Source organism: Conger conger, chromosome 19 (genome assembly GCF_963514075.1).
Source record: "Conger conger chromosome 19, fConCon1.1, whole genome shotgun sequence".
Classification (NCBI taxonomy): Eukaryota; Metazoa; Chordata; class Actinopteri; order Anguilliformes; family Congridae; genus Conger; species Conger conger.
Genome location: NC_083778.1, coordinates 9,438,629 through 9,451,128, shown reverse-complemented (window position 1 = coordinate 9,451,128; position 12,500 = coordinate 9,438,629). Strand labels below are relative to the sequence as shown.

Below are 12,500 nucleotides of genomic sequence, written 5' to 3'. Positions count from 1 at the left end.
TCTGGAGCTGGTCTCTGGGATGAAAGGTCTTAGGTCACACAGCACTGCCCGCTGCCTCTGTGTTCTGGAACTCTTTAAGGTGGTTTCGACTTAAATCGTTCACCATTCAACCCTTTAATGTGTGAGGTCACAAATACGTGATTAGACTGTTCTTAAGTGATCCTTCTAAAGCTGATGTCACAATCACAGCTGGCCATTGTAAGCGATGGACTTCTAGAACACTGGATTAGAATTTTGAGAAAAACATTCCAAAACACCTGCTCTTCAGAGGGGTTAAGTGTTTAGGGTTTTCGGTGATGTCTGTCCAGACCTGCAAACAAACAGCCAAAGTGTACGCTTCACAAGAGGTCTGAAAATGCCTCTTCCCTGTTTTAAACCTGAGCTTTAATGTTCACATCTACTCGTAGCATTTCAATACTCTCGCTCCACGTGAACAGATTCATTTTCCGTACGTACGCAGGTTTTTATTTTCTGCTGTCATGGTCATTGTCTTTGTTTGTTTGTTTGTTTGTTTGTTTGTTACGTGTGATACTGTGTGACTCGGACTTTGAACCAATGAATTTGCTGCTAAGTCTTCTCTACACTTTGTTGACCAATGAGACGTCGTCCTGTCGTCCGGCTCAGAACACGTTTTTCTTTCCGGAGAGTTCTGTGTGTAGTACAGCACTGTAACCCTACAGAGTGAAGACGGGCTGAAACCTACTTGTGTGAAGTATGTGTGTTTTGCGCTAGTTTTCCATCATTTTGAAAACTGTGCGTGTGTTTTCAGTTTCGGTGGAAATATGACTGGTGTTTTTGCGGGTCTCGTGTGAGATGTCATGTGAAATAAATGTAATCTGCAAAAAGAAAAAGAACGTGTCGAATGTGAATCTCTTTTTCAGGGATATTAATATCAGGCAATTATTTAATTTAGTGTTATGATAGAATTGATATTCTCAGAGCCATATGGATTAGATTTAAAATGATGATGACTAAGCAACATGGAATACATGGAACGTATGTACGCATAGCTGGACAGACTGAATTGAGTTGATTTGGCTGCCGCCATTTTGGCATGCGTTTAAACAACCGATAATGCTGATTATTATTCTAAAATAATGATTTGTTTATATTCTTATGTGACAAGTCGTCTCTGTGGTGTGTGAAATTAAACAAAGGTGTGTCGAAGGAAAAAGGTAGAGCTTGTTTAAAAAAACTAGAGTTAAAGGAGAAAGTACAAAAGATTTTCATTTCAACAGAGGTCACTGATCTGTTAATGGTTAACGTCAGAGACCTGCAAATCAACTCTGTCCTTCAAGTGAATGAAAACAGGCAGGTCTCTGTAACGTTAATATAACTGACGTGATTTAGGGCCAGTTTCACAGACACAGATTAACCTTAGTTGAATTTTTGGTGGAGAATCTCCATTCAAACCAGAATTTAGTCTAGGGCTAGGCAGACTATGTTTCTGCAAGACTAGCTAAACCTTTTAGTCATAACGTACAGTACATGCCTCTTAGCTCTTTCAAACCAAAAAAAAAGTTAATGCTGTTCCCATGGATACACTGTTCCCATGGATACACTGTCACAGTTATGCCCAGAGTTCCTGAGATGTCTCCCTTGATGGGTTTCCATAGCATAATTAAAAATGATTGAAACTGTTTTATGGTTTAGTAGTAGTGCAATCCAATCAAGACCAGTTCCCTATACACGCAATGCATGCATATCACCACTAGATGGCATGCTTACACAAAACAGTGCAGGCGTGGCTGTGGGCAAACCTGTTCACTGATTTTCAGGGAGCTTCAGTATTGAAGAATTTACTTTGAGTCTCTGATTAGGTAAACGGTCTATGTACCTTGTGGCCAAACCTGGTAGCTGACTGTAAGGGAACTACGAAGCAGCCCTCCAGGACTGGAGCAAGATCAGAACGTGCTGTGCCCCTCCAGGTCTGGAGTTGAACCGGCAGGAACTACGGTCCTCCAGGACTGGACTATTCTGAGGTATGTAGGGATGAGATGAGCGGAGGGAAGGAGGGTGTGTTTGTTTTGTGAGTTGGGATTGCGCACAGTCTCTCAATTCCTCACACATGGCTTCCCACAATGCACCCCTCCACCAGAACACTGGTGACTGAAGCACAGATCCTGTAGACTCACCAGATACCCAACTCTTCTGTCCTCTCTGCTTTTGAACCCAAGAGGTTCCAGTGAGTTCTGGTGTTATAGTATAGTACATACTTAAGTATTATTCAATAAATATGATTTAAAAAATATCCAAAATGTGTTCAAACAATCCAGCTGACACAGTGGGCAGTGCCTGAATTTATCACACTTGCTGAACATTGTCTGAGAATTAACTGGACGTGTTGTAATCCAAACAAGTCTCACATTTTAGAAATAAACGCTCAGGAACTGGGTTTGATGGACCGACCAAGCACACACAAAGGCCTATTTAACTTTTGGTATGGGTAAAGAGGAAAGCTAAGTAAACACACGAGTACTGTACCCTGTGCACTGTGCGTAAGCCGTTGCTCCAGGCAACCCTGTAACTAAGTACTGTAAGCGAGAGTATATATTTACGAGCATCTCCTATTGCATTTCCCGGATGCTGGTTTTTTCGCACACGCCTGTATTTCCTTGAGGCCCGTATTGTACTCGTAAAGCATCACGGCGCAGGTCTTGGATCAGGGTAGCGCTTGCGGCTAGTCACGGCTAAGATCGGGTTTCAGCCGGGAGAAACCTGACCCAGGGTCAGCGCTCTTTCTCAGAGGCGCACCGTTAACACGGGACCCGTCCATCGATCGGTTAATCGATCAATTAGCTGAGTCACTCAGAGACGTGTCTGCGCTGTTGCCTCCTCGCAGACTTGCCGCTCAATTACAGACTCATTATGAGCCCTTTCAGTGGCGTCCCGAGGGGCCAGCTTGGGGGAAGTTGGGGGTGAAAACTGCCAATTTGGCACAGAAAAAGAAAGCCATTGTTCTACACACATGCAAGCACAGCTTAACCCTTTACGGTGTGAGGTCACAATGTGACTAGAATGCTCTTAGCTGAGCATTCTAATGCTGATATAACAATCACGTCTGGTACTTGAAAAAGAAGTTCTAGAACACTGACTTCTGAAAACACCTTCTCTTGAAAGGGTTAACAGGCTGTACACTGCAGTTTCAGCCTAAAATTGTGAGTGAAATGGATGTGTTTAATAGATGGTACAGATACATCTTGCATTAACTACTGTTATTGCAGGGGTACATAACCCTGGTCATGATAGCCAAAGGATGTACAGGTTTTTGTTGTTACTCTGCACTTAATTGATCAATTGAAGCAGTTAATTACACGGTTAACTCACCTCACCTGGTTTCTTGGGTCTGAGCTTGCTGGTTTTGTGAAAGCAAAAACTAGCTTTTGAGAACAATGGTCCATTAAGACCTTGCAGCTCTCCAGGAACGAATCTCGGACGTCTGAACTTTTGGGATACTCTGTGGGTGAGAGGATGGGTCTGGGAGTGGCAAAAGTTTAAGAGGGAAATAGAGAGGCAACATCTTTGTAAATAACTCTCTCTATCTGTACTTTTAACCATTTAAGGAGTAAGGTCAGAACCATGCTATTTGAATGCTCTGAACTGAACATTCCATTGCTGATGTAACAATCACTCCTGGTGAATGAAGGTTCTAGAACAGGGATCTAGAATTTTTAAACAACATTCTGAGAAGATGTCTCTCCAGTGTTAAAGTAGAATTCATTTTAGCCTCCGTGCTAATTTTCAGCCATTTGTTTTATTTTGTCAGAGGAAGTGCACTTAATTGGGACTGGAGAGAAGATAAATAACAGTAACCGAAGAGCGGATAATGGTGTCTAATCAGGAGGGTAATGAGTGAGGATCAATATCAAACACGGGCACAATTTAGAACATTTTATTTCTGTACTTAATCCATTAATGTAGACTCAAAAAAATTGTTTTGAACAGCTAATTTCTTCCTGGGGGCACAAAGCACCCCACACCATAAAACTCTCAATGAGATCGGGGAATAAAAACAGCAAGGGCAAGGGCAATACCTATTGAAATATACAGTGATACAGCTGAAATGGTTACATAAGCCAGACACCAGTTTAATCGGTGGGTCGGTCCACTAACGATATTTACAAGATGACACAACCGGAGGCCCTGATCAAATGTGCCAGACTGTACAGGAGATCCCCTGATGAGGGTGCTGGGTCTACGCCGATGAAAGAATGTGTTATTAAAATTATAAATAATAAATATATGATTATAGAATGTGTGCCTTGGACTGTGAGTTTTGTTGAAAATCTAAGAGCCAGTCCTGTGTCTGTGGGGCCTGTAGCGTAGTGGTTAAGGTGAATGACTGGGACAGACAAGGTCGGTGGTTCTAATCCCGGTGTATCCACAATAAGATCCGCACAGCCGTCGGGCCCTTGAGCAAGGCCCTTAACCCTGCATTGCTCCAGGGGAGGATTGTCTCCTGCTTAGTCTAATCAACTGTACGTCGCTCTGGATAAGAGCGTCTGCCAAATGCCAATTATGTAATGTGATGTAATGCCTAAGCCAGGTCTTGAAAATGGGCCCCAAAATGAGAAATAATAATAGCAATGATTCTTAAATGGGGCCATTAACCATAGCCCTTTAGCTCCTGTGTGGGAACTGATCCCAGATCTGCTCTTTTGCTCTGAACACAAGATCTGCCCCCACTTGATCAAACATTACATTACATTATTGGCATTTAGCAGACGCTCTTATCCAGAGCGACTTACAGTTGATTAGATTAAGCAGGAGACAATCCAAAGACAGCATTTTTGTATAAAACGTAAAACTTCACACATATTTAGTGCCGAACTGCCAGGGCTTCACTAAACTAAGAATGCAGTTTCAAAGGGAGTTTGAAATTCTTGTGGCTAAGGCACATGACTAGGACCCGGAAGGTTGGCGGTTCAAGCCTCAGTGTAGCCACGATCCGTACAGCTATTGGGGCCCTTGAACAAGGCCCTTAACCCCACATTGCTCCAGGGAGGGACTGTCCCCTACTGATTTCTGCCTGCGTTTCTTCTCCAATATGAACGCAAGCTCGGGTAACGTGTGCTGTTTAGGAAGATGGAAAATAGAGCCGGACTATATTTGGCACAGCGTCCAACGCCGTTGACTGTGTGGCTTCCGGATCGTGTGTAGGCCTGTATGGCCGCATCTGAAAACGTCGGTTTTATTAAAGAGACACCATGACGTTCGTGGTCAGACACGATTGTCTCTGGAGGGTTTGTGTTTCTGATTTTCCTTTGATGGGGAAAAAAAACCCCACATTGGCTGAAGAATAGGGGAAATAAATCATTTACAATATTAACTTCATACAACGGTAAAAAAAAAAAATAAAAAAAAAAAAAGAATCTGTTCCCCTTATTATTGCTGTGTAATAATAGTAGAATAACTAATGATAGACGAATAAAAGTAATAACCTACAAATAATACTGCTCCTATTACTGCTGCTGCTGCTACTACTACTACTACTAATAATAATAATAATAATAAGAAAAATAATAATAATAATAATAATAATAAAAAGCTAACAACAGTAGAAACAGCATTTATTGTCGTTATCATGCGTACAATAAGTATATAATAACAATAATAATGCATAAATGATTACTAATAATATTAATAATTATAAAAGTAATATTAATATTAACATTAATATTAATAATAATAATATGGAATCGTGGGGCATTTGATCTTCTTGAGGTATTTCATGAAACAGGTTGAAAAAGTTTGTCTGGAAAGTTTTGCATATATTATAAATACATAATATTTTGGTGGGAAAAAATTATTTCGTCGATTGAATTTCCCCGAATGTTACGCAATACTGTTGGCTGACTCAGTATTCCCGCTCTGCTCGGAAAATCTCACGTGAATGCGCTCCAAATATTTTTTAGATGGTGTCAACAGCAAGCATTTGCCATCCGCGTACAGCAAGGCTGGGTTTGTTGTGAACTGACATCAGCCCCTCCTTTCCGCTCAGTCTGCTCCGCGCAGTGCAATAGTGAGCGATCGCGGCGCAGCTCAACTTCTTGGCGTTAAATCGTAGTGGGTTGGGCAAAAAATTTCACAATGAACTACGGCTTCTTCAACATGGCGTCGATAGGAGATTTCGACTCTCTTAACACCAGTATCCCGGCCACCAAAGTTGAAATCACTGTATCATGCAGGTAAGGAAATGGCTTCGTTAAATCTATTTCTGGATTTTGCCATTCGAGCTTTCTGGGTGGGAGTGAATATGTGCTCTATTACGTGCTGGAAGCACCCGTACGGTGTCCCAACTCTGAAACTCTGTACATTTCCATGTTATGATTCCATGGGTGTTGTGTAGTATACACATGAATGCAATTTAAGTACTTTTTGAAACAAAAATGTTGCAGACGGTCGCGTAAATGTAAACATTGTTTTGTGGAAAAACGGAACGGTTGTTTTTAAGACAAACAAAAATTGATTTCTGTTTTGTTTTGAAGTCGACGTACTATATTCCAAACTTGGCATGCGAGTGTATTCATGTGACGTTGTCATTCTTGGGATTCGTCAACCTGTTGTCATTATAATCAATGCAAATTACCTCGCATAGTCGACATGACATGTGTGTCTTGATTCTGTTCATATTTTCTCAATATTTAGATTTTAATTTTCACGAATTTCGTATGTTTCGTATTTTGGTGTACGTTGTTGAATTGTGGTCTACTTTTTTTGGCTCGGTGCCATGGTTCTGAAAAGTTTATGTAACATTGGTTTTTTGGTTTGTTTTAATATAAGAAGCGACCACATGGCGTCTAAATTATACTGAACGTGGATGAAAAGCCCCGGAAATGTAATATCAAGCTATTATGTCTTTCGGGAAACCAATGTACTGTGGAGATGTGTAAAAAATATTTCTATTTGACAGCCTTGGCTTGTGTCGAACATGTCCTTATAATTGCTGCGTTGAAGTTAATTAGCCTACTGTCACTGATGAAGCTGGTTAATCTGGTCTTCATCCATATTTATAGAGTGGCATCGTGGCCGAATATTAAATGCACACAGTAATTCATTTTGATTGGCGTTTGAACTGTAAGTGTACTGTAGAATTTTTGCCCTGGGACCGGTTGATGGGCGCGCCGTGTGCAAGTGGCCGTTTTATGCATTTTGACAGCGGGGCTGCACTGGGGAAATTCGCGGAGGTTCCGGTGATTCACGGGCGTGTTTTATCTGATGCCCTCGGAGACCCGTGTCTCCCAGTCCGAGGCAGCTGACGTGCGGCACGGCAGCACCCTGCAGATCGCAGCGCAGCTAGGTAACGCAGTGGGGCGTCGGGAGTAATATAAGTAGCCGTACCCGCTGATTTGTCTACGATTACCGAAATTATTTGATGACAACAATTATTTTACGGTTTATGCGTACACCCATATAGAACCAGCGCCGACTCCATGGAATTTCCGGGCAGTGCACTGAAGTGTGTAAACACCAATCCGCCTCTCCTTGAGAGAGCAAGAAAAGAAAACTCTTATTGCTTAATTACGGTTCCCCTTGAAGAGAGACTGTGTACCGAGGAGTAACAGTGGGGGGGGGGGGGGGGCATGCAGCAGGGGAGTGAATCACTGCGCCCCAGAGCATACTGGGAACGTTTCTACTTTGAGGAATTCCCTCACATTCCCGCCCGATGTGCGAAAATGTCAGGTGCTCACTGAGGGGGGCTCACAGTCACCTTGCTTACTGTATGTGGTGGTCTTTTCCACTGGGGGGGGGCGGCACTGTCACTGGTTACAGTCTGGTCTGGTGGTCAACATGTGACCGTTTTACGGGGTCACCATGGTTACTGCCTGGGGTCTAGCAGTGAGTGGGCTACAGGATTGTCCTACAGTCTGGTGAGATGCATGTCTCAGGAGAGAAAGAACAGCCATATCCCTACATCGGTGATGTAATGTGGACATTTCCAGTTAATTATTAGAGAATTCAGTGACTGATATTTTCGGTGTTCGTCTGGTAGTGAACCTGGGTGAAATGCGTAATTGTTTTGGATTGGAATACTTTTCTGCGCTCGATTGAACTTGCCAGGAGCAACTGAGCCAACCAAGAGGACCAGAAGGCAGGGCGTTGACCTTTTAGATAGTATTAATAAGTATTAATAAACTCCAGTACACACTCAATAAAGCACGGAAAGCTCAGGAAAGCGTAGAAAAGTTGGGCAATTTGTGAGGATTTTGATGTTGTACATTCAGAGTACTTTAAGGTGTCATTTTGATCAAGGAAGATCTGCCCTACTTTCAGTTTTGCTGTTTAAGGATGTGAACGGTTTAAAGCTCGATATCTCAAAACTAATCAAAAACGCAGGTAGGACCTTATAATTCAAAGGTCACAAGGTGTTTGAATCCAAAACAATGAGGTATTGACAGGGCTGCTCCCTGTTTACCGTGGGGAACGTGTGTGTGAGCCGCATGAAGCGGGCGAACAGCGGGTCGCTTGTTCGTGAAGAGGGTGGAATCCTCCTCCTTTCATAACCCCCTTATTAAAGGAGTCTTTGTTTCGGCAGTCCAGCTCCTGGGCGCTTTCTGATGACATCACAGCATCCGTGCGGCCATAGGCCGCGTCTCATAGCTACTGTGTCTTCAAAACGTGTTGTCTACTCAGCACACTGCCTGCTTATTTTAGCGTGCGGTGCGTTCCCAACTGCAGACCGCGTATACGCTGGATGAGAAAGGTGTTAGGTCAGTGACATTTTCTCCAAAGGTAGTGCACTTAAATATCCATATTTCTGAGGTTCGCTGAGTGAATTCAGGGAGCAGACTTTTCAGGAAGTAAGCCGTACTTTTTAGGAGTTCCCGCGGAGAGGAAGAGGCGGAGCCTTCTCAGGGACCAATCGCAGTCCGGTAAATCAGAGGAAGAGGCGGAGCCTTCTCAGGGACCAATCGCAGTCCAATAAATCAGAGGAAGAGGCTTCTACACTTCAGCAGTACCGCTGGAAAACAGCATGGAGGATATATCAGACGGTCAGCAGCAGAAGTTTGAGGACAGGAGTAGTTAGGTGGTTGGTTCAGGCACAGCACCACTCAGCGAAACCCTGGAAATGTGGGTATGATCTGGAGATTTCACTAAATCCAGAGAAACCTTCACCAACTTCACTATCTCGTGCTGAGTACTCTGTGTACGCACTTGCTGCTGCACTGGGCAAGGAAGCTGCCTTTGTTATGGCAGTCCAGTGCATTGGGCAGCCTGTAGTGTAGTGGTTAAGGTACATCACCTTACATACAATCCTTAATCACTCCCTACTCCCCAGCTAGACCACTCCGGTCTGCCAGCTCTGGTCGCCTTATGGTTCCCTCACTACGAACGCCTACCGGTCGAGCTGCACGTTCACGCCTGTGTTCCGTTCTGGTTCCTCAGTGGTGGAATGACTTGCCTACCACTGTCAGGACAGCAGAATCCCTCCCCCTATTTCGACACAGACTAAAAACACACCTTAGTCCTCCCTCCTGATTTCCCCCGCCCCCCTTTCTGATATCCCTATCCCTCTTGTCTAACCCCCAAAAAAATAAAATAATAATAATAACTGCACTTATGATGGCTATATGTTTAGAACAACACTTCATGTGTATTTTACTAGTTATGGATGTGATGCTTTGACTTGTGGAAGAACCTATGCACTTTTAAATCGCTTTGGATTAAAAGCGTCTGCCAAATGACTAAAATGTAAATGTAATGACTGGGACCTGCCTGATGCCATAATAAGATCCGCTCAGCCATTGGGCCCTTGAGCAAGGCCCTTAACCCTGCATTGCTCCAAGGGGGGGAATGTCTAATAATTGTAGTCCAATCAACTCTAATAACAGTCGCTTTGGCTAAAAGCGTCAGCTAAATAACATGTAATGGTCGCTTTCTGATGATGTCACACCCACCGGCCTGGCCATAGACCAGTGGTATCCAATCATATGCCACAGAGGACCGAAAGTATGCAGGTTTTCATTCCAACCAATCACTTCTCCTGCTAACTTATTAACTGATATCTGCACCACCTGATTTCACTAGTTAACACGCCTTCAACCAGGAGGGAACTAATTAGTGAAATCAGGCGGCGTAGTGTCGTGATTGGTTGGAATGAAACCTGCATAGTTGATCTGCGCCAAACCCAATTTACTGGAGACTTTATATGTCACTGTGGCATATAAAACATACTTGATAGGCTTTTACCGACCCAATCAAGTTAAAAGCACTTCAATGTGATTGATTAATGCTTCGGCCCGTCGACGGGAGATGATAGAAAGCAGCCTATGCGGCAGAAGAAGTCTCTGGAACCAGAGTAGGACAGCTGCACCGATAGAAACAGGGGCGTGTTCCTCCTAATTGCATCTTTGCGTCAACGGAAAAGACGTCTTCCGGGTCCTTGTAAACATAGTTTTTATAGCTTCTCTAGTGTTTACTCTTGCTATTTGTGTTGTGTTTTGTACTTGTTTTTATTTGTGTACTGGACAGTGCTTGGGAAAAGTAAAATGCGTTGTTATTATTTATTGTTATTATTTATTATTATTATTATTATCGTTATTGTCGTTATTATTATTATCGCACAAGTCTTGTTTGTGGCAGGAAGGTCGTAGGTCCTCAGTAGTTGGGCCCAGATCTGATGAGCTGTAACTGGATTGGGGAAGCCCTGTAAAGGTGTGTCTTGGCCGTGGGAGGAGAGAGGAACAACATCTGTGCTTCCTCCGGTGGTCCTGTTTCTGCCGGGGGCGGTTTGGCGTTCCTCTCCTGCGGCTCTCCACTGGAACGGGAGTGACCGGAGCTGAAGTGACTGTGATTGGGGCATTAATAATTCACCCCGCGCCCGGAGGAGGGCAGGGAAGATGTGTGTGTGTGTGTGTGTGTGTGTGTTTTTCCCAGCTCCGGCTGGAGGAATAAATCGGTTGGAGTTTGGGCTTAGGCTGGAGTGTGTGTGTGGGGTTTGTGTCTGTGTGTGTGCCTGTGTGCGTGGCTGTGAATGTGTGTGTGTGTGTGTCTGCATGCCTATGTGCGTGTGCGTGTGTGTGTGTGCCTGCCTATGCGCGTGTGTGTGTCTGTGTGTGTGTGCCTGCCTATGTGCGTGTGTGTGTCTGTGTGTGTGTGTGTGCGCGTATGTGCGCAAGTGTCACCAGCACTGACAGGGTTTGTGCCCCACGATTTCTCCACAATGAAGAAGGAAGTTACCCACAGTTTAGCTCCACAAAGGCCAGGGGTCAAACCGCTGCTCATCTACAGGTCATGTGCAAAGGCATGTTGCCATGGAGCTGGAACATATTTCACAATAAAAGCCCTGTAATTATTCACATTCGTGCGTTTAGATTCATTTATGTGCAATTACGGATTTCGTGATGAGACGTCATGGAGAATTACAGTTCAGCTACAGATGCTGAAGGACAATGCGAGAACGCCTACAACTGTTCTCTGATGTACTGTAGATATTCCGGTGGGGCGGTGCGGCGGATACCCGCTTTAATTAACTCCTGTAATTTAATTAATGCGCGGCTAAATTACAGTGTTTTAAAAGACTTTATTCGCTGAGGTGCTCTTGAACTCCCGTTCCGGTGTCGGAGGAGTCTCTGGCCGGAGGCGATGCATGCTGGGATGCTCGGAGGCTGAAAGCCGGTGCCGCGTCCTCCGCGAAACGTTCTCGCGGAGTTACTGGGGTGTTTCGTGTTATGTCTTGTTTCTGAGTTAGCTGGGTAACTGCGTTGAGGAAAACCCGGAACCCTTGCAAAAACTGGAACGTGTACTGAAGTTAAAAGGGCTGTTCCCGGGTTTTGCTCAGTGCGGCTAACTCTAAGGTGGACATGTTGCCATGTAGTAGCAATGCCATAACTGACAGAATATTCCAGCAACACTGTCAGAAGGTTTTGCGTTAGATTACATTACATTACATTATTGGCATTTGGCAGACGCTCTTATCCAGAGCGACGTACAGTTGATTAGACTAAGCAGGAGACAATCCTCCCCTGGAGCAGTGCAGGGTTAAGGGCCTTGCTCAAGGGCCCAATGGCTGTGCGGATCTTATTGCGGCTACACCGGGATTAGAACCACTGACCTTGCGTGTCCCAGTCCTTTACCTTAACCACTACGCTACAGGCCGCCCTGGGCCAGTGACCTGGATGACAGTAGCTCTTCAGGAGCTGGGTTGGAGACCACTGTTGTACGCAGATGGATATCACTGTGGTTCCCCCAAACGTTTCTCCTTTCACTCTAGTGTTTGATTGGGACCGCTGAGACGGCTACAGCGACCTGGGTTTCCGCTCATGGAGATTCTCTGTTTAATGGAGCAGAATTAAGCTTATGCCTGCAGGAATGTGGCAGACTGAGCCTGCACTACACACTGGAACAGAGCCTTAACAGATACCAGACCATGGGGCCCATCCACACACTGGAACAGAGCTTTTAACAGATACCAGACCGTGGGGCCCATCCACACACTGGAACAGAGCCTTAACAGATACCAGACTGTGGGGCCCATCCACACACTGGAACAGAGCCTT

At 44.4% G+C, this 12,500-nt stretch overlaps 2 protein-coding genes across 7 annotated transcripts in view; both read left to right on the top strand.

Moving 5' to 3' along the window:
- Positions 1-871, top strand: part of LOC133118908 (kinesin-like protein KIF21A) — a 43,533-nt gene extending 42,662 nt beyond the window's left edge. For all 5 annotated transcript variants that reach the window (XM_061229195.1, XM_061229197.1, XM_061229194.1 and 2 more), the window contains one exon: positions 1-871. This exon is cut by the window's left edge and continues 403 nt beyond it. The gene's annotated coding sequence lies outside the window, so the exon portion shown is untranslated.
- A 5,093-nt stretch (positions 872-5,964) lies between these two features.
- LOC133118909 (copine-8-like) overlaps positions 5,965-12,500 on the top strand; it is a 77,294-nt gene continuing 70,758 nt past the window's right edge. Inside the window, exon 1 of one of the 2 annotated variants that reach the window (XM_061229198.1) lies at positions 5,965-6,188. In XM_061229198.1, the coding sequence (XP_061085182.1) occupies positions 6,091-6,188 (98 nt within the window). In that variant the 5' untranslated portion in view covers positions 5,965-6,090. The remainder of the gene's footprint in view (positions 6,189-12,500) is intronic. The other variant, XM_061229199.1, reaches the window with a different exon arrangement.